The sequence below is a fragment of the Erpetoichthys calabaricus genome, chromosome 1 (assembly GCF_900747795.2).
Source record: "Erpetoichthys calabaricus chromosome 1, fErpCal1.3, whole genome shotgun sequence".
Lineage (NCBI taxonomy): Eukaryota > Metazoa > Chordata > Cladistia > Polypteriformes > Polypteridae > Erpetoichthys > Erpetoichthys calabaricus.
In genome coordinates this window covers 238,071,538-238,094,290 of record NC_041394.2, presented here as the reverse complement: position 1 = coordinate 238,094,290, position 22,753 = coordinate 238,071,538, and the positions used below count along the sequence as shown (strand labels likewise).

The 22,753-nt window shown below is 37.8% G+C and overlaps 1 protein-coding gene across 1 annotated transcript in view; it reads left to right on the top strand.

Annotated features, from left to right (window-relative positions):
• The window catches only part of si:dkey-42p14.3 (EF-hand calcium-binding domain-containing protein 10), a 37,654-nt gene extending 26,611 nt beyond the window's left edge, over positions 1 to 11,043 (top strand). The window contains exon 4 of the mRNA XM_028812814.2: positions 11,005 to 11,043. Within this exon, the coding sequence (XP_028668647.1) occupies positions 11,005 to 11,041 (37 nt within the window). The 3' untranslated portion in view covers positions 11,042 to 11,043. The remainder of the gene's footprint in view (positions 1 to 11,004) is intronic.
• Positions 11,044 to 22,753: the final 11,710 nt, after the last annotated feature.

Here is a 22,753-nt window from a genome sequence, read left to right as displayed (position 1 = left end):
TGCCCTCAGAAGTCAGTCAATGACCAGATTAATAAAAGGATGTTACACAATATAAAGCATTTTAAACACTAATTGCCTGCTTGTTTATCACTTCATAAAGAATAGCATGTATGTAAACAATGATTTCATTCACTTTCGGAAACAAATTACATTTTCCTCCTAAACTGAAATGGGCATATCTATATTGTAATATAAACGAACATATAAAACACCTAATGAATGCATATAATGCTTAGTAAAATAAAATTTAAAAAAGGATGTTTTCTTACCGACAAACTACGTTTGGATGATAAGATGAGGTGATGGTGGAAGGCCAGTTACACTCTCTTATCCACATTTTTTTGTGATTATTTTTCATTTTATAATGGGACATATATCCACAAGTACAACAGCGGGTACACCTTTTTGATTTTTTTTCTTGGATGCAACTTTAGAATACGGGGTTTTGATGTGGATGGTGGATTTTGAAGGCAAATGTAACAGAACAACTTTTGGATAGGGTGGTTACAAATATCAAAAGAATGGTTTACAGTTAAGTACTAAAAGCCCTCGATATAGAGTAAAAGTTGAAAGTGCAATCTAATTAAAGACAATAATAGTGGAAAAAAAAATCACTTGGGTTTTCACCTTTGCCAAATCCAGCCAGACACCCATCGTTCACTAATGATAAATTAGTAAAAAAAAAAATGGTCTAAATGAGTCAATTTAAGAGCAAGGTGACATAGTAGAATTCAGATTAGTGATGTTAGTATAAATTAAGTCATATATGAGAAAATATTGGATAAAACTGGTTAATTACAAAATAAAACTGGGTAATTTATGAGCATTATTATGACATCATTTGGCCATATGTCAAATTGGCCTTAAATGGATCACAAAGTGCACAGGTTCTCGCAGTTGAGGCTCTATGGGTCTGGTACAGGTCACTGCTACACATTCTTTAACTGCCAGTATGGAGTAGGACAAAGCCATCTTCGAGTCTGCAGCTGCATGTCTTGTCTTGTCAGTTATGCACGGTGGTAGTGCTGCTGCCTCGCAGTTAGGAGACCTGGGTTCGCTTCCCAGGTTCTCTCTGTGTGGAGTTTGCATATTCTTCCTGTGTCTGTGTGGGTTTCTTCCGGGTGCTGGTACACACAGTCCAAGGACATGCAGGTTAGGTGCATTGGCGATCCTAAATTGTCCCCAGTGTGTGTGTGTGTGTGTGTGTGTGTCCTGCGGTGGACTGGCGCCCTGCCCGGGGTTTGTTTCCTGCCCTGCGCACTGTGTTGGCTGGGATTGGCTCCAGCAGACCCCCATGACCCTGTAGTTAGGATATAGCGGGTTGGATAATGGATGGATGGAAGATGCCAGTAGTGTCCATGCCATATAGATTGTTAAACTAATAATGATATGATAAGTGAGCAATACACATTGTACCAATATTGTTGGCATGTTTAAATATTAGCTTTCCTAGAAAAGAATATGAATGACAAGAAGGAAAAAAGAATATACATCACATGAAAGATATTAAATATATGATGTTTTCACATGAAATGTTTTTAACGTTACATTGAAATAGTTTAAATAGCAGTTACCAGTAAGACCTATAGTAAAAATTGTATTCTTATCTATTTATTTATTTTTTTTACAAAGCAGTTTCACAGCACTAACATTTGGCAGGCACTTTAACTTGAACCTTTTCCATACATTTGCTTAACTATTTAGAATAAACATAAATAGCATACATATATTATCAGACATGTTTAATTAATGCAGTTCAGGATCACATGGGATGAAGCTTTTTTAGCAACCCTGAGGGCAACGCCTGAAGCCTTCAGTAGAGTGGCAGTCCAAAGCAGTTTCCACATTCCCAGAATGTATCTGTGCTGGCTGTGCACAACCCTTGACTGATGTGGGATTTGGACCCTGGACGCTGGATCTATAAAGTGGTACCACTAGCCACTGCACTATCATAAAAAAGACAAAGGGTATTTCTTGCTGTCTTCTAACCAAGAAAGAAAAAGAAGAAATCATTAATCATTTACTACATTTATTGACTGAAAAAGAATCTTGACTTTTGAGTTTTGTCCTGTCTACATGAACTTTAGCAACCACACAGTGTACAGGCAGATGAGACACATAACTGATTTCACATCACACAGCTTAAAAATGTTCAGGTTGGAACACACAACATGCAAAGGGTTTGACTAAAGTAATTTTAAAAATGAAAGATATTTTTATTCTAGCCATATGTAAAAGTAAAACCTATATCCAACCTTCATTCTTCCAAAAGCTGAATTACTGAGCGTTTCAGCCTGTGCAGGTCACCTTGATTTGAAAACAGATGCTCGATTAGGGGACAAATGAACATTTATCTGCAAACTTTATAACACTCAAGGAATTGCTGCAGCATACTGATTCAGATGCACAACCATTTGAAGGCTAAACTTCAACCTCGGAGCAGGATTTGCAGTGGCTATTTCAGCATGCTGTGGAGACAGTGAAGAAATGTAGAAAATCATTTTATCTGGAAAACTGTGAACCCAAAGTGTAACAGTAAATAAATAAATGATTTTATGTGTCTTCTGTAAAAATTTGCTTTACTGTTAGTCCCTTGGACGAAGAGTGCCGGTGAAGTATAGAGTTTTGAAGTCCCCTTAAACAGTTTAGCACATACATTGTGAACACTTAATTCATTACTGCCACTGTACTCTGTCAAGGGAATAGGTTTTCAAATCAAGGGTATATATGTTAGGAAATAACCTAATAAAACATGTTTTGCTTTGAAATTTTTCAACATCATAATATTAGTGACATTTCTCTCAATGCCAATAAATTAGTTAGACACTGAATATCAGTGCCTGATATTATCAGTCGGATCCTAGTTTTCTGTGATGCAAAGAGAGGAATTTTGTCGGCTTCTGTCATTTACCACCTTGCATATCTATTTTAAAATGGCTGTAAGTTTTTAAACATTGTAACTTTCCAATATGTAGTACAGACTTAATCGTTGTATTATGAAAGTAAAATATAGTCATTTGAATAGCTAAAAGGTTAAGTGAAGAACTTCAAACATTATTAAGATACTTTTTCTCAACTTAAGAATCTCTCGGGTAAATAAAATAGTACAGTTTATTTTTTTCTCTTCATGTTGATTAATTTATATATGCATCATCAAGAACGTCCATACACAGTCCCGTATTTATACAAATAATCTAGGTGCCAGAATGTATAGAAATCACTTTATAATACCTACTTCTACATTCTGTTTTGCCCAGGAGCACAGATTGTGCCACCAGCTGTGTGTCTAAACCAGTGCTTTAGCTACATTATTTGCTATTCAAAATGTATGTATTTTATGTTATTTCATCAATAAAGACAACAAAATATGCTTGTATTTTCATCAAATGCTTGGCAGTTTAATGAAAGAGAAAGTTCAGAGCATTAAAAAGTTAAATCCCTTCTATCCGGTTATGTAGAAAATAGTAAGAATACATTTACAAATTAATGCCTCTATTGTGTTAAGAGTATTCTTTCTTCAAATGGGTTAGATTTGTTGGTAAGGGCAAGAACAAAAGATCTTTAAAGTCTGTAAGTCTTGGCTACTTTTACCATCTCAAACCGCGTTTCCCTCGGCGGTTGCTTCCTGTTCTCTCTACAGCACAGTATTGCCACAAAAAAAGACATAAAAAATTGAGGAGGATATTTGCGCTTTCCGCTAACAATTAATAGTTAGGTTCTAAGAAAAAATCCGCGAACGACTGAGTCTGCGAACCCTGAACCGCGACTTCGCGGGGGTCTACTGTATACACTTTTTTCAGTATATATGCACTTGATGTTTTGCTCCTTTATAAGGACATTAGTCCAGTTGTGCAAATGAAACATGCACAAAGTCTTTATTTCTTTTTATATAGTACAGCATTAGATTCATTATTTTGGACTTTCTGCTACCCAGGGCGACACGGTGGCACAGTGGTAGCTCTGCTGCCTCGCAGTTAGGAGACCCGGGTTTGCTTCCTGGGTCCTGTGTGGAGTTTGCATGTTCTCCCCGTGTCTGCATCGGTTTCCTCCGGGTGCTCCGGTTTCCTCCCACAGTCCAAAGACATGCAGGTTAGGTGCATTGGCAATCCTAAATTGTCCCTAGTGTGTGGGTGGGTGTGTGCACCCTGCAGTGGTCTGGCGCCCTGGCCAGAGTTTGTTTCCTGCCTTGTTTCCTGTGTTGGCTGGGATTGGCTCCAGTAGACCCCCGTGACCCTGTAGTTAGGATATAGCGGGTTGGATAATGGATGGATGGATGTTACCCATGAATTACATATGTAAGCAGCAAGAAATAAATAGATGGACTTTACTGTAGTCAGCTACAGTGGTGTGAAAAACTTTGCCCCCTTCCTGATCTCTTATTCTTTTGCATGTTTGTCACACAAAATGTTTCTGATCATCAAACACATTTAACCATTAGTCAAATATAACACAAGTAAACACAAAATGCAGTTTTTAAATGATGGTTTTTATTATTTAGGGAGAAAAAAAATCCAAACCTACATGGCCCTGTGTGAAAAAGTAATTGCCCCCTTGTTAAAAAATAACCTAACTGTGGTGTATCACACCTGAGTTCAATTTCCGTAGCCACCCCCAGGCCTGATTACTGCCACACCTGTTTCAATCAAGAAATCACTTAAATAGGAGCTGCCTGACACAGAGAAGTAGACAAAAAGCACCTCAAAAGCTAGACATCATGCCAAGATCCAAAGAAATTCAGAACAAATGAGAACAGAAGTAATTGAGATCTATCAGTCTGGTAAAGGTTATAAAGCCATTTCTAAAGCTTTGGGACTCCAGCGAACCACAGTGAGAGCCATTATCCACAAATGGCAAAAACATGGAACAGTGGTGAACCTTCCCAGGAGTGGCCAGCCGACCAAAATTACCCCAAGAGCGCAGAGACGACTCATCCGAGAGGTCACAAAAAGACCCCAGGACAACGTCTAAAGAACTGCAGGCCTCACTTGCCTCAATTAAGGTCAGTGTTCACGACTCCACCATTAGAAAGAGACTGGGCAAAAACGGCCTGCATGGCAGATTTCCAAGACGCAAACCACTGTTAAGCAAAAAGAACATTAGGGCTCGTCTCAATTTTGCTAAGAAACATCTCAATGATTGCCAAGACTTTTGGGAAAATACCTTGTGGACTGATGAGTCAAAAGTTGAACATTTTGGAAGGCAAATGTCCCGTTACATCTGGTGTAAAAGGAACACAGCATTTCAGAAAAAGAACATCATACCAACAGTAAAATATGGTGGTGGTAGTGTGATGGTCTGGGGTTGTTTTGCTGCTTCAGGACCTGGAAGGCTTGCTGTGATAGATGGAACCATGAATTCTACTGTCTACCAAAAAATCCTGAAGGAGAATGTCCAGCCATCTGTTCATCAACTCAAGCTGAAGCGATCTTGGGTGCTGCAACAGGACAATGACCCAAAACACACCAGCAAATCCACCTCTGAATGGCTGAAGAAAAACAAAATGAAGACTTTAGAGTGGCCTAGTCAAAGTCCTGACCTGAATCCAATTGAGATGCTATGGCATGACCTTAAAAAGGCGGTTCATGCTAGAAAACCCTCAAATAAAGCTGAATTACAACAATTTTGCAAAGATGAGTGGGCCAAAATTCCTCCAGAGCGCTGTATAAGACTCATTGCAAGTTATCGCAAACGCTTGATTGCAGTTATTGCTGCTAAGGGTGGCCCAACCAGTTATTAGGTTCAGGGGGCAATTACTTTTTCACACAGGGCCATGTAGGTTTGGATTTTTTTTTCTCCCTAAATAATAAAAACCACCATTTACAAACTGCATTTTGTGTTTACTTGTGTTATATTTGACTAATGGTTAAATGTGTTTGATGATCAGAAACATTTTGTGTGACAAACATGCAAAAGAATAAGAAATCAGGAACAGGGCAAATAGTTTTTCACACCACTGACTTAAAATTTAAAAAAAAATGTGTTTATTATAACACTGCACAACAATTTTTTTGAAAAGTTTTGCTTCCTGAAAAGTTTGACTGCATCATGTAGGAACTCTGAGAAATAGACATTTATATGTTTACTGACAATAAAATATTTAATCACATTTATGTTTCGCATAAGCTATTAAATTCAACAGAATTAAAGTGTTTTGCTCCTGATTTTCTTTTGTATTCAATGTCTGGTGCATCACCTTGCAGTGTCCAACAGTAGTCAGCAAGCATTGACGATTCCAGTTGCCCTGGTATCTTTTCTCCATCGCAGCAATGTCCTGGTGAAACCTTTCACCGTGTTCGTCACTGACAGCACCGAGATTTGTGGGGAAGAAGTCCAAGTGTGAGTGGAGGAAATGAATCTTGACTGACATGTTGCACTTCATTGTCTTGTATGCTTTGAGAAGTTTGTCTACTAGCTGAATGTAGTTTGGGGCTCTGTAATTGCCCAGAAAATTGTCAACAATGTCTTTGAAGGCTTTCCGGCCCAACTAACAGATCTTCAAACCGCTTGTCACTCATAACATGTCTGATCTGGGGGCCAACAAAAATGCCTTCTTTTATCTTGGCATCAGTTATTCTTGGGAACATCTGTCTTAAATAACAAAAACCTTTGCCTTCCTTGTTCAGTGCTTTCACAAAATTCTTCATGAGTCCCAGTTTTATGTGAAGAGGAGGCAAAAATATCTTTGCTGGGTCGACAAGCGATTCATGTGCCATATTTTTCTGTCCTGGAACTAACTTTTTACGGAGTGGCCAGTTCTGTCGAGAATAGTGTGACTCTTTGGCACGGCTGTCCCATTCACAGATGAAACAACAGTACTTTGTATAGCCGAGCTGCAGTCCTAGTAACAGAGCAACGACTTTATGATCTCTCCAGATATTCCAATTGTACCTGCTATACTGGATGTGCTTCAGCAACAGTTCCATATTCTCATACATTTCTTTCATGTGTGCTGCATAGCCAACAGGTACTGAAGGATAAACGTTGCCATTGTGTAGCAGAACAGCTTTCAGGCTTAACATTGACGAATCAATGAAGAGACGCCACTCTTCTGGTTTGTGATCACAACCCAAAGCCGAGAACAATCCTTCAATGTCACAACAGAAACAGAGACTGTCGACATGTGCAAAAAATTTGGTTATATCATGATGTCGGCCTCGAAACACAGAAATTTTTGTACCAGGTGACAGCAAACACCATACCTGCAGTCTCGAACCCAGCAGCTTGGCTTTTGCTTTTGACAGATCCAAATCTCTGACCAAATTGTTCAATTCGGACTGTGTTATCAGATGTGGATTGCCTGATGAGCACGGTTCATTTTTCGGGTCAATGTCACTGTCAGTACCCTGCACTGCATTTTCTTCATCTGGTTCGTCTAAGGTCCAATCCTCTGGTGGTTTCGGAATTGGAAGACTGTCGTCATGTGGCATGGGTCTCATTGCTGAAGGCAGATTAGGATATTCAATTGACTTCTTGTTTTTGGCAGAGAAACCAGACACATTAGTCGAACAGAAGTAACAGTCCATCACATGGTCTTTCTGTTCTCGCCATATCATCGGAACAGCAAACGGCATCGTCTTTTGAGTGCCACTGAGCCAGGCTCTCAGACTGATAGCACATGTCGCACAGCAAATGTGAGTCGCCCATTCTTTGTCTTGATCACCAATTTTGCAGCCGAAATATAGATGATAAGCTTTCTTCACAAGAACAGTCATCCAACGTCTCTGAGGCGCAAGTGTATATTCGCCACAGATATAGCAGAATGTATCGCGGCAGTTACGACATTGACAAGATATATCGCCCGACACCAAAACGTCTATAGCATCAAGCTCACTTACTGTTATATTGCTACAGATACTACACTTTACTATACTGATACTATACATACACACTGACTATCTATATTAACCAAATGAGCAGGATCGGTGTATGGAAGCCACCTTTATAGCATGGTGAGACAGCGTCAAGCTCGTTCAGACCTGCCCAGGATGTCAACTTCCACAGAACAGCTTCCAACCTGGCCCGATTCCATGCCTGGACATGCCCAGGCTGCACAAACCGTCGTTGATAAGTCACTTACGGGAGCTAAAATGTTTGGATACAAATATAAGAAAAAATCATGACAAAACTGAAACGGTGCATGATGGGTAAATTTTGATGTGATATTCGTGATCAGCAGCCAAAAACCTATAAGAAACACCCAACAGTGTTCAAGAAGCAAAAACGTGGTTGTGCAGTGTAATCAGGACACTGTATTTTCCTTGAAATGGGCCATTTCATAAGCTGCCAGCATTATACAAGATCTTTATGTGTACATCAGGGTACAGTAGGTCATTTCTTAGTTCTTCTGCCAGTCGGTTTCTGGCCTAGTGTATACCTGGGTGGAGTTTACACATCCTTACTGTGTCAGTGGGACTTCCTGCCACATCCCAAAGACATGTGCAGCTATGAATTGGCCAAGTAGGAGAGAGTTTGGTTTTGAAGAGCTGCCTTTCCATGATTTATTCTTATCTTGCACCAGATCCTCTCAAGCTTGACCTACAACAAGCAGGTCCAATGCATATCAGTTAGTGTAATAAAAAAAAAATAAAAACCTTTTATAGATGGGTGTTGTTTTGTGGTGTAAAAGTGTCTAGGAAAGGCACTTTAACCTCTAAGGTTCTTTTTATATTGGTGCACAAGTTAGTACTGGAACTGCCTAAACTGTATATATGTCCTGTAAAACTACCTATTCAACATTCACTCAGCAGAGATAAAGCTCAAATACAAAGCAAGACTATCTCAACACTGGCCAGAGGGGTAGCTACCTCAACTTTGATATCTTACCAGGTCTTGAAGCCATTCCACTAACGATGCATCCCTGCTGGGATTCACTTACATGTTGAACCATCTTCACATTGCTTCTCCTGAAAGGGCTGCCCTTCTGAATACCTCCGCAAACACCAGGAACTGCTACTCCTTTTGGGCCTTGTATCCAGATGGCTGCCTGGGGCTATACAATGTAACAGAAACGAAGGGCCTGTTTTTGTGTTGTTAACAATCATTGGTCATTGCTAAATGTCTGTAAACATCAGGACAATTCAGCAAAGCAATCCTCAAAATTGTACAATAATCAATTATGTTTATATGAAGTAAAAACCAAATGTAAATGTTAGCTATGAAAACATACAGCCTGAACAATTCAAATCAGGGTGAACACAGCAAGCTTTGGTTGCTGCAGACTTTGTTTTCTTAAACCAGGTTATGATGCTTGGGAGCAAAGTGTCAGTCTGTAGATGGCAACAACAGACCGAGTTGTCTTCTCTTTGGCAGTTGTTTTTCTCTTTCTCCTCCTAGTCTTGGCAGTTATGATGTCTCTCTGGCAGTGCCTTTTAAAATCTTTTGTTTTAATTTATAGTGTCTTACTGACTTATGTGTAAGATATTGCAAAAGTCAAAAATATGGGAAAACTGATCGATTGTTTTATTAAGTTAGTTTTGGCTAAACACAAAACATGTTAATCATAATGCCTCAAGCCTCCATTTCACATATTCTTACAAACATAAACATACTAATTACTTTTATCTAAGCTTAAACATATACAGTACATTCTAATAATCAATGACACTCTTTAACAATGTATACTTATTTCCCCACAATTCTTATCTATGTCTATTTTCCAGACACCCCAGAATTTTATCTACTTCAAAAATCTGACAGTCTTGGAAAACTACCTGATTATTAATGAGCTAATGAGGTCATTTGTACCTGCCTGCCACTTCAGTTACAGAACATTTCCCACATGAGCTCTGAGCCCACGACTTAAGAGTCATTTTCTAAATAATTCTAAAATAAAAACTACACATATTATATATTACACATTGTATTTAGCATAATACAAAATCACAATTCATCACTGATGTATACATTTATTCATTCATTTTTTAAACTGAATATTCCAGTACAAGATTGTAGACGAATGGAGCCTTTGCAGGAAAGAGTGCAATTCTATCCCAGGATGCACTGTTTCACACACCTATCTACCCAAACTCCTTAAGCGCCATATATAAAGTTGAAAGTCGGCCTAACCTGCATTTCCATGGGATGAATGAAGACACTGGTGTACCATAAGAAACCCACATAAACTAAGAAAAACCCCATTTGCGTGGGCTGTGATTTAAACCCATGACTCTACAGCCATGAAGTCCTAGATATTGTCATAAATGCAAAATGAATGTGCAGCAACTTACAGTAGAAGAAGTGAAATAAATCAGCACTGTAAGTGTTTAAACAATGTAGGAGTAACAAGCAGCCTTCAGTACTCCCAATTATTTCTTAAAACAACACAATACATGTACTTCAGGATCAGAATAGGCAAACTTAGATTTCTTGCATAGTACTTTTTATGGTAAACTTATTACATGGTACTTTATAACAGCTGTAGATCTGGCTGCATATTACTTTGAAATTGGCACAGAAAGGATAAATGATTTGCCCAGGGACACACAAGTGAGTTGTCGGTGTTGTAATGTAACATCGAGCGCTATGACCAGTAAGCTGATATACTTGACAGGTTTTGAAAAAGGAAGTTGCGATTGTACATATTATTATTACAGACCTTATTACAATTTATAATGGTTGCTGTGAAGGGTTACTAATGGTCAAATTCAAGAGAACAGACTTGGATGTGAAAAAAAATAATAAAAACACTTAGCTTTATGTTTCATATGTAGCTATGAATGATTTACTTTTGTGGATCAGAAAAGTGAAAGGTTCTGATATTTCACTTTTTGTAGAGTCTTGTCAGCTTTAATGGTTTTGATTCTGGAATAGTGTAGCAGACTTTCTTATTGAGGATGATTTGTTTTAATTAAACTTACATAGAAGGTATAGAACAATAATAGTGTTCTTGTTTGCCCAGGTCTACACTTCCTGCTCCCGATGTTAACTAACTATGTGATTTTTTTTTTTTGGTTGCCAACCTTATTATAGTAGAAAAATGTAACTTCTTATTTGTTTTCTCCACAGGATGGAAGGACTCAAGCGGACTTCTTCCTTTGAATGATATCATAGCCATAAATGAAGAGTTTGTTCTTTACAATTAAATCTGTTTGTCATTTATTGCTTTTTAATTAAAGGTAAACACACAAATAAGAAATCTTTCATATACTTAAGTCAAAACTTTTTCTGCTTATAAAAAGTAATTTGTTAATTTCTTCGTTCCATTCTTTCAATTCCTGAGTCCATTTATTCCAATAGAGGATCACTGGTAAATACATATTAAATAACATTACAACAAAATCATTTAACTTGCTACAATAACAACCATTAACACTTATTATATATTCCATTTTATTATACTAAATAGAGGACTACATGGTGGTGCAGTGGGTAGTGTTATTGCCTCATGGATCCAGTGCCTTTGGTTTAAATCCAGTGCTGATCTTTCTTTGTGTAGAGTCTACACTGGGGGGTTTTCTTCCTGGTACTCAGTTTGTTCTTCTGCATCGCCAAGGATGTGTTGGTTAGGTTGATTGCCAAGTCCAGTGAGTGTGGATGTATGTGAAAGTGGCCCATGAGATGGACTGGTACCATGTCCTAGGCTGCTTCCGACCTTGCACCTAGTTCTGCAGGGTCCCCCATGACATTCACAGCTAACAAATATAACATGTTCAAAAGAAAGGAAAGTCCGAAAAAAAGCAATGAATGGGACTTAATGTATTATTTTTTTTAGTAAATAAGTTATAATTTTGCATAAATGTACTAGAATTTTAAACAAACTATTAAATGTATTTTCAGTAGTTATCAGTTTAGTTTTCAAATTTATTTCAGTGGATCTATTTATAATTTTAAAGTTAAACTGTCTTTATTACAGTTCTTAAACATTTTACAGAAATGAATAGTGTATATTTAAAAATGTAAAGCCCTTAGAAATTTTAACACCCTTGTGTATTTAAAATGAAAAAGTGAATTTGAGAAAAACCAGCCACTGTACATAGACAACTTAATGTTTAGAAAGGAATACTGATACAATGTCTTTATGTATTGGTATTGCATAATTTAAATATTTTGCATGCAATATGTTTCTTTTGAGTAAAAAAACTTAAATAAATTGAAATTAAAAATGTAATTGCATTTTAATTAGTAGTAATGGTGAATGTTAAACTTCTGAATGTTTTTGGTATGAATTTTTGAAAAAGTTTAAACTCATAACTTGCTGAATGAACTTATGAATGCTTTATTATTATTAAATAAGATACAATAAAGTACACCCCAAAATTTACAAGGGTTACATTCCTAGAGCACCCGCAATTTGTGAAAAACCGCGACTTTTGGATGTGGTTAAAAAATGCCTTTTAAATGCCTATTTTTATAGTTTAAACCCTAAATACAGTATGCCCCCAAAGCACTTTAATTTTGTTGCAAACTCAGCTTAATACATTACATAAAAAATTACCTTAATACATTACCTAAAAACAGAATGTAAAGATAAACCCGTCTTCTGTACAGTACTGTACTGCTATGTCTCCCATGGCGCTTGGGGTAATTTTATAAAATGATACTGAACCTGCGCCAAATTCCAAATAGTTTGCAAATGTTTTAAAACTCTAGTTAACCTTTGAATTTAGTTTTCTTTGACCTCAGTATAGCATTTGATACTGTGGACCATGAAATATTGCTCTGTCTCCTTCATAACTGGATTGGCCTTTCTGGAAATGTTTTAAACTAGTTTAAATCATATTTAAGCAGTCACAAATGTAATGTTTCACTTGGTGGTTAAACCTTGCAGTGACATGTCCCTACCTGTGAGCTTCCCCAAGGTTTAGGTCTTGGGTCCTTATTATACAACCTTTACGAGCACCCACTAGATAGCCTAATTAATAAATACATTTCCACCAACATACTGTTGACACACAGGTTCATTTGTCTTTATCCAGTGACTCGAGTGACACTGTGAAGTCTCTATTAGACAGCATTGAAATTCATTTGTGGATGGCCCTGAACTTGCTTTAGTTGAAGAATGACAAAGCTGTGATTTTGGTAATTGTAGTGAAGATCAGAGGTATGCAATTATGGCTCATCCTGAATCTAGGGCATTCAAGTTAAAAATCTTTTTAGCAGTCTTAATTTTAATGATCATATTAGCACCATTTCAAAAACTGCATGTGATCATCTCAGAACCATGACCAGTATTTACAATTTTCTTCCTTTGGCAGATAGTAGATTACTTATTCATGCATTTGCCACCAGCAGGCTTGACTATTGTAACTCTTTACATCTGTAAACACCACAGAGTAACACTGCTGTTCTGTCAGGTTGATGGAAATCACTATAGCTAGTGTGCTAGGTAGGGAATATATAACACCTGCTCACTGTTCACTTCATTGACTTCCAGTGGCTATCAGTATTAATTTTAAAATGCATTTAATGATTTTTAAGTGCCTTAATAGTTTTATCTCCTCCATAGGTTTAGATATCCATAGGCTCTGGAATTCTCTTCCAATGAATCTCCGAGGCATAATCTCAAATGACATATTCAAAGCCATATCTTTTAAACTTAGCCTTAACTTTTGTGACTTTTAATTCTTATCCATAATTGTACTTTTTTTATCTTCTACTTTTCTACTTTGACTATTAGTATATCCTTATGTATTTCCTATTTTTTTATCTGTGTATGTATTTATATATATATGTAAAGTGTTGTGTATAAAAATGGTATTTAAATAAAGATTATTATTATTACCATTATACAGTATAAAGCATGTTTGTTATATTTAAGTTGCTATAGGTAAAAGTGCCAAACAAACTGTTTTAAAACACAGAAATGGCAAATCAGTTTTTTAAAAAGAAGGCAAAAGAAAAGTGATCAACTCAGTGTTGACTTTTAGTAATTGTGTGCATAATATACAGTATATATATAATCTGTATATATAATACGCTACCGCGGCTGTTCGTTTGTCTGTTGTATTGACCTGAAATTTGGTACACATATACTACGTGATGTCTACTATCTGCTTTCAGGGTGATGATTGAACTCCAAGGTTATTCCTCTTTTTATTTTTATTTTATTGTAGAACAACTCTTGGCAGCGGCCAGCAGGGTGGCCGTGCGGTACATGCGTACGGGCGCCATTCTCATCCCTACCACCGTCGCTGTCACTTCCCCTACCTTTTCATACTGTATTTTAAATCATTCTTGAGGCAGATTGAAGACATAAGTGCCAGCTTAAGTGAAAAATGAAAGAATATGTACTAAGTAATTGCAACACAAACACTGACTTAATCAGTTTAAAACGTAAAAAGATGCTGATGAAAGAAGAGAAGAAGCAGGCCGCTAGGGTGGAGAAAAGAAGAGCTGCTCAGGAAGCAGCAAGCGCATCAACCTCTGAGCAAACACATGCTAAACGTACATAAATATTTGCCGACTTGCAGACCAACCACATGTGTTACCTGGTAGGTAACCACCCATACAATCAGATTGTGTTTCAGACTACGAATGCTATGAATGTAATTACTCCAATCTCCAGGCTGTTAAATAAACGAACCACATGCCGTGGCGCAACGTAAAGGGGCTTCGCCTCTGACACTGACGTCCAAGGTTCAATCCCCACAAGGGGTGCAGTGGAGTGTGTACGCCTGATGAGCCCAAGTAAGGGCGAAACACATGTCGCGTACTCTTTGCATTATTTGACAGTAAACTATATATATATATATATATATATATATATATATATATATATATATATATAATTTATTATAAAAAAAATCTTGGGAGGGAGACTAAGGAGATGAGACGTGATCTTCTCGGAAGACGAACAACATTTAAAACAAGTTCTCGGACATCTAGCAGTTGTTGGAATGCTTTTGGCAGACACACTTCATGTGCTCCCAACTCTTAAAACAACAACAAGCGACAAGCAGAACACAACGCTCGCCAGCAGCAGCAAGCCAGCAGATGATCCGACTGCCTTCTCCTTAGCATACGTTAAGCCCTACCCCCCACCCCCAGCCCCCTTCACAACAAGAGCGGAAGAGACGCAAAGTGGCAAAAGGACAACTGCTGTACATGCTTTTAAATGATTGAAGCGCAGCACAACAAGCAGAACACGCAGCTCAACAGCAGCAACAAGCCAGCAGATAATCCGACCGTTTCTCCTTAGCACACATTCATATATACAGTATATTACATAAATAATACAGGTAAGATTCCGTTACAACGAATATCTTTACAACAAAATTTTCATTACAATAAGTATTTTTATGATCCCGACAGTTTCCCCGTATGACACGAGTCTATAGAAATCTCGTTACTACGAACTACATTCAGCAGATACTTTCATTACAATGAAGTGACCTTGAAATGCTTGAATGAATCATCCACAGAGCAGTTAGTTCTGTGGTCGCAGCTCAGTTGTTCTCAAACAGAAACACTGTAAAAAAATATTTCTTTCTTCAGACTTTCCTCATACTGTTTTTTTGCTGTGTTTGTTTTCTGTGGTTTTCAGTGATACCTTTTTCTTACTGCTCGTCAACATTTGAAAAACATCCATTGGAATTTAACTCATTGTCACCCTCCTATAGGAACGGCAGACACGAAAAAACGATAGCAGTTCATATTTAAAATTTTTACAGCTGTCGACTGTGGCAAAAAGAAAAAAGATGTTGTCAGTGAATTTGGAATTTCCCCATCGACACTGTTAACTTTCTTGAAAGGCCCTAGCAAAAAAACATGAAAAATTTCTGGTTGCAAATGTATGCAAACTGCTGCATTTAAAGACGGCAAAAAAGCCATTTTATGTGGTTCAGTGATGCTCGTTCAAGAAACATTCCTATCAATGCGGCACTCATTCAAGAAAATGTGAGGTTTCTAAACTCTCTTGGGACCTCACCCAACTGGGCAGCATCCCAAAGTGCGATCACTGTGTCAGTGGAAGACTGTTTATCTGTTGCCAGGGCAACTACAAGCTCACAACTCTACTGCAACTCTTCACCGAAGCAAACAGAAAAGATCTCGATGGGTGATGCAAGGAACACTGTAAATGCAGGGAACAGTATTACCTGTACTTGGCCACTAACCTAGCCACATCCCTGCCTGACTGCTGTGTCTGTGTATAGGAGAGTGGCAGATCCCACTACAATAAATAACCATGCTGTTCCTGTTTCAAGCTGAATGAAGCTGGTTTTACTAAAGTACTGAGACTCTTCCTCGTACTTTGGAGTGCAAGACAGGGACTTATAGTACGACTACAATCTTTTAGGATTTGCTTCTGTGGCGCTTCACTTCAGTGCTGTGAGCCTGCTGTTGCCCTGCCCCAGCAACAGACAAACAATCTTCCACAGACGCAGCAATCGTGCTTCAGGACGCACTTCAGCGTGTCGCCCCATTGGGTGGGGGGATCCCAAAGAAGTTCAGAAACCTCACAATATGAAGAAAAAGAAGAAAAGGATGATTCGTCTTCTGATTGATAACTGTGCTGCCCACAACATGCTTCCGCATTTAGATAATGTTCCCGTTGAATTCCTCCCACCCAAATGCACAGCACTGCTTCAGCATTTGGATTTGAGCATCATTCACACCCTGAAAGTGTGTTATAACAAGGAAATGCTGAGAAAAATTCTCGTCAGCATAACTCGTAGACAGGAGGAGATTACAATTAACGTGAAAGAAGCTGTTGAAATGATTGCAAACGCCTGGACACAAGTTAAAGAAAGCATTATACTGACAAATACAGAATCTCATTACTATGAAATTTTCATTTCAACGAAATATTTTTTATGTCCCTGGCAGTTCGTTGTAACGGAATTTTACCTGTATATTTTTTTACTCTTAGTGGTTAACGCTGATACCACTGAGCTTCAGAGATCTTTGTTTTAATTCTTTTTTGAGTCACTATCATGTCAGATTTGCATAGCTTTCTCTTGTCCAAGTCTACGTCTCTCCCCACGCCCTAAACAAATGCATTTTCAGTTAACTGGCAACTCTAACAAAGTCCAGCAGATTACTGTCACCCCCTTCTGTATTAGTTCTTGCCATTCTGATGCTGTTGGGATATACAGTTAGGTCCATAAATATTTGGACAGAGACAACTTTTTTCTAATTTTGGTTCTGTACATTACCACAATGAATTTTAAATGAAACAACTCAGATGCAGTTGAAGTGCAGACTTTCAGCTTTAATTCAGTGGGGTGAACAAAACGATTGCATAAAAATGTGAGGCAACTAAAGCATTTTTTAAACACAATCCCTTCATTTCAGGGGCTCAAAAGTAATTGGACAATTGACTCAAAGGCTATTTCATGGGCAGGTGTGGGCAAGTCCATCGTTATGTCATTATCAATTAAGCAGATAAAAGGCCTGGAGTTGATTTCAGGTGTGGTGCTTGCATGTGGAAGATTTTGCTGTGAACAGACAACATGCGGTCAAAGGAGCTCTCCATGCAGATAAAAGAAGCCATCCTTAAGCTGCGAAAACAGAAAAAACCCATCCGAGAAATTCCTACAATATTACGAGTGGCAAAATCTACAGTTTGGTACATCCTGAGAAAGAAAGCAAGCACTGGTGAACTCAGCAACGCAAAAAGACCTGGACGTCCACGGAAGACAACAATGGTGGATGATCACAGAATCATTTCCATGGTGAACAGAAACCCCTTCACAACAGCCAACCAAGTGAACAACACTCTCCAGGGGGTAGGCATATCGATATCCAAGTCTACCATAAAGAGAAGACTGCATGAAAGTAAATACAGAGGGTGCACTGCAAGGTGCAAGCCACTCATAAGCCTCAAGAATAGAAAGGCTAGATTGGACTTTGCTAAAGAACATCTAAAAAAGCCAGCACAGTTCTGGAAAAACATTCTTTGGACAGATGAAACCAAGACCAACATCTACCTGAATGATGGCAGGAAGAAAGTATGGAGAAGGCGTGGAACAGCTCATTATCCAAAGCATACCACATCATCTGTAAAACACAATGGAGGCAGTGTGATGGCTTGGGCGTGCATGGCTGCCAGTGGCACTGTGACACTAGTGTTTATTGATGATGTGACACAGGACAGAAGCAGCCGAATGAATTCTGAGGTGTTCAGAGACATACTGTCTGCTCAAATCCAGCTAAATGCAGTCAAATTGATTGGGCGGCGTTTCATGATACTGATGGACAATGACCCAAAACATACAGCCAAAGCAACCCAGGAGTTTATTAAAGCAAAGAAGTGGAAAATTCTTGAATGGCCAAGTCAGTCACCTGATCTTAACCCAATTGAGCATGCATTTCACTTGTTGAAGACTAAACTTCAGACAGAAAGGCCCACAAACAAACAGCAACTGAAAGCCGCTGCAGTAAAGGCCTGGCAGAGCATTAAAAAGGAGGAAACCAGCATCTGGTGATGTCCATGAGTTCAAGACTTCAGGCTGTCATTGCCAGCAAAGGGCTTTCAACCAACTATTAGAAATGAACATTTTACTTCCAGTTATTTAATTTGTCCAATTACTTTTGAGCCCCTGAAACGAAGGGATTGTGTTAAAAAAATGCTTTAGTTGCCTCACATTTTTATGCAATCGTTTTGTTCACCCCACTGAATTAAAGCTGAAAGTCTGCACTTCAACTGCAGCGGAGTTGTTTCATTTAAAATTCATTGTGGTAATGTACAGAACCTAAATTAGAAAGAAGTTGGCTCTGTCCAAATATTTATGGACCTAACTGTATTCTGGTTCCCCTTATTGTATAGTTGTTTCTTTATGATTACGTATACATGCACAATGACTTGCCTCATGTTATATTTGATCATGAAAGTTTTGACAAACTAAAATGGCCTCAGATTCTACAAAATTTCTGAACAATGCACTTATCGAGCCCAATATACACTGTTCAATTACCAAATGTTTGTGAATTAGAAAGAATAGAATCAGTAATAGGCTAAACTTATTTGTCTCAGTTCTAAAGGTATTACATATAAAACATGTGGAATTGAATGCTGCATACCTGCAAATATCTATGATTTAACGACAATGATAAAAACTGAGTCCAAGAGTTTTGAGTTCTCTTTAATCTTGCAGGGCCAGCCATGATTCTTAAGTGAGAGTACACATCTGGGGACAACCTGTTCAAAAGTTTATAGTGAACAGAGGTGAGATCTGATGCTGCAAAGGCTACTCCCACAGGACTTCTTCTTAAAAAACCTACTCCAATTTCTCCAGTCGGTACAATTTAAACTGCCAGGGTTTCAGGGGGACAGCAAATAAGACTGATCAAAATACTTGATGCCGAGAGAAAGTAACAAGCAAAAAGTTCCTGTTAGCCATTAAGGAGCTCAGTAGTGCAAAGTAACTGAAGCTTAAAATTTTAATTTGTACATTGGTGCCACAACACATATATATCCATACTACTGTACATGTTAAAAAGCAGTGACTATATTCTGGTTTGGTGTGTTTGAATTTCCAATTAGACAGTAATGTTAATGTAGTTATTTATTTAAATGTGAGATAAGGAGGTGGATGTTGTGCATCCTTGTCTGTGCCTTTACTGCTGTCATTATACAAATGTGTCAATTCAGGCGTTCTGCGTACTCATTTCTGCATCTCCTGTGGCTCTTTGTTATCATCTCTCTTAATAACAGTCCTTTTTACCTCCTTTTGATGGGGTGTGACACATCATTTATTTGAAAAGCATATTATTCAGTTCCTATGTTTTTTTTTTTTTGCCAGCATAGCTGCTAGTTCTTTCAGACCTTCATTGATTCCTACACCACCATCATAACTGAACATCAGAGAGCACACACAGCACCTGTGCCAATGGATTGTTCACTTTTCCCACTAGTCTGTTTATGTCTTTGATGTTACAGAAGGGGTTTTTCACGTGCATCAGGTTATGTTTATTTTTAACATTTTCAATGTGCTCTCTGAACACTCGACAAATATTGATATGTTACATTGGGTTCTTTTTAGAGACTTTTTAGCTGTAGACAGTTTACCATAATCAGATGCTTGCTCTCTGTCAGAGTATGTTAACAAGAACACCATTGCTATTTGCACTTTGACGGACACCTTCATGAGCTGTTGGATTGGTGTAGAAATGTGACACAAAGTGAGCCGTCTGTTCTCACCCACATTTAAGCAAAATTTACGCACAAGTGTCTCTGGACACATCTATCATATGTCTGGACAGGTGAGACTAGATTCTCAGTAATAGAGGTATATATTTTTAGGAAAAAAACAAAAGTAAATGGAAGTCCATATGGTATATACATGAGAAAGAATGTACAGAGTCATTCAAAAGGCAATTGAGACACGTCTTAGGATATTTAACAGCAGTAAGAATACAGAAAAAAAGACTTTGTCATTAAAGGATAAGTTGTTATAAATTTTATCACCAGGGTCCCAAAATGAAATCAAAAGCATTAAAATTTACAGAATATGTCCAACTCTGAAGCAGCAAAGTTTTCGATATGAGATATGCTCCTTGCACATTTAACAGGCAAGCTTGTGACAACAAAAATAAACTGGAAGGAATACATTTTATCATAGATTTTTTGTACTTTTTTCTTGAGGTAAGCATACTTTTCCTGTTCGCTTGTCTGCTTGTAATTGCCATTATGAGTGAAGTTTTGACATTTCCTCCGGTGCAACACTAATGCTGGCACATGTACTGAATCATACATAAAACTTTTTTGTTTTTTGTTTCTACTTTTTAATGTAATCTACATATATGTACAGTTCTGCTTTGCACTATGTATGGTTGGCCAACTTTCTGTTACTCTTATTTGCTGTATTTATCATCATGTTATTGTCAGATCGAAGATGGATAGAAATCTAAGTAATAAAACATAGACCTCAGCATTAGCAGTGCACCATGCAATTCATATGTCTCTGTTATATGCCTTTTGGTATGGGATTTGTAAAATCAATGTTAGTGTTTATGCTGCTATTAGAATGACAAATGCAATGTATTACTAAAAAAAAGTTTGTGATGAGCCATCTTTTGGAATAACAGACAACTGAACAGACACACAGACACTTATCCTTTTATTAAGATAGATGATTGCCTGTATGTACTTCCCTGTCCCACATCCCCCACATCTGTGGCAGTTTCACATGTATATGGCAATAAAGAACTCTAATCTGTCTAATCTAATCTAAAATTATTCTCAACACTCAAAAATAAATTGCATTATTTCACAATGGTTATTGCATTATTTAACAAATATGACCTGCTGCAACCACAATCTTCATGCACATTAGTCTAATGACAGCTAGTGGGAGAGAGAGAATGATAGAGAGGAGTGAGCATGTGTGTAGTGTGCAATCAAGTGACTAGAACTGAACAGATGTTATAGGCTTCAATCATCTTCAAATGTAGTAAATTCAGTACAGATGTTTAACATGCACAGAGTAGTAGCACAGAGCTGTCATTCCTGCTTTACAGCACCAGGATCTGCATGGGGTTTACACATTCTCTCCATATACTGTATGGATTACCTGTTTCACATCCATCCTACTTATCAACTTATCCTATAAATTTACTGAAATATGAAAAAAGCAAATAACTCTTAACACCTAACAGATATCTGACTTTAGAATTAATGGGCACAGAACATCAACAGTTAAAGTGGAATTTAGAAAAACATTTTTTTAGCGAATGAGGAGGTTGGGTATATTAAAGACATAAAATCATATTGTCAAATCTGCTTAATCCTAGAGCAAAGGTAAGCAGAATACACAAAAAGGACAGCAAATAATCTTCATGTTTTTCTCAGGTTTTCTTCTGTGGAGAGGGCATGCCAATAATTAAGGAAATATTAAGAGTGTACTAAATAATTTAGAGAGAGAACAATGTGCTTACATCATTACAAATAAATACATCTTCAGGACAACACATTTATTCAAGAATGCTTTAAACTATCCAGTGAATATATCTGCTGACCGTAAAGAAATATTCACTGTATAAAAAAAAGAAAACAACTAACATTTTCCTTTTATAATTCTTTTAAACAGAGTTTGCCCACTTCCTGATTTCTTCTTCATCCATTATCCAACCAAGGCAGGAACAAATCCCGGGCAGGGCGCCAGCCCACCGCAGGGCACACACACACACCAAGCACACACACTAGGGACAATTTAGGATTGTCAATGCACCTAACCTGCATGTCTTTGGACTGTGGGAGGAAACCCACGCAGACACGGGGAGGACATGCAAACTCCATGCAGGGAGGACCCGGGAAGCGAACCCAGGTCTCCTTACTGCGATGCAGCAGCGCTACCATGCCACCCCTGATTTCTTCTATTATTGTAAATTGATACTTAATAAATTCCACTCTTCAATAAATGGCACTCAAGTGGACAAAAAAAAGACATTTTCCTAACTTAATTCACCTGTCAAATGAAAGTTATCCAACACCAGTTGGCACTAATTTCCCATCTGTAAAAGAATACTTCTAATCAGCTGATTGATTACAGCCAGCCAGTATTATATACATTTTTGATTTCTAGTTGTTCTTGCATTCATCTCATGTGCCTTGCCTTCATGGCCGTTTGTTCCAGTTGCTAGGTTAACCTCTTCTGTCGTTGGCTCATATCTCACTGGTAATACCAGCCCACTTTCCTACTCCGGGCTGTGTATTTTAAAAAAAAAAAAAAAAAACTTTGTTAAACATTTCAGCAAAAAAAAAACTTTATTGATTTCTGAATTGATCTCTTAGGTTCCAGACTTTAATTATGTTCTTCTGCTCTTGATTTTCATCTTGTTCTTTGGCTTCATTGTTTTGGCACTTTTTGATCTC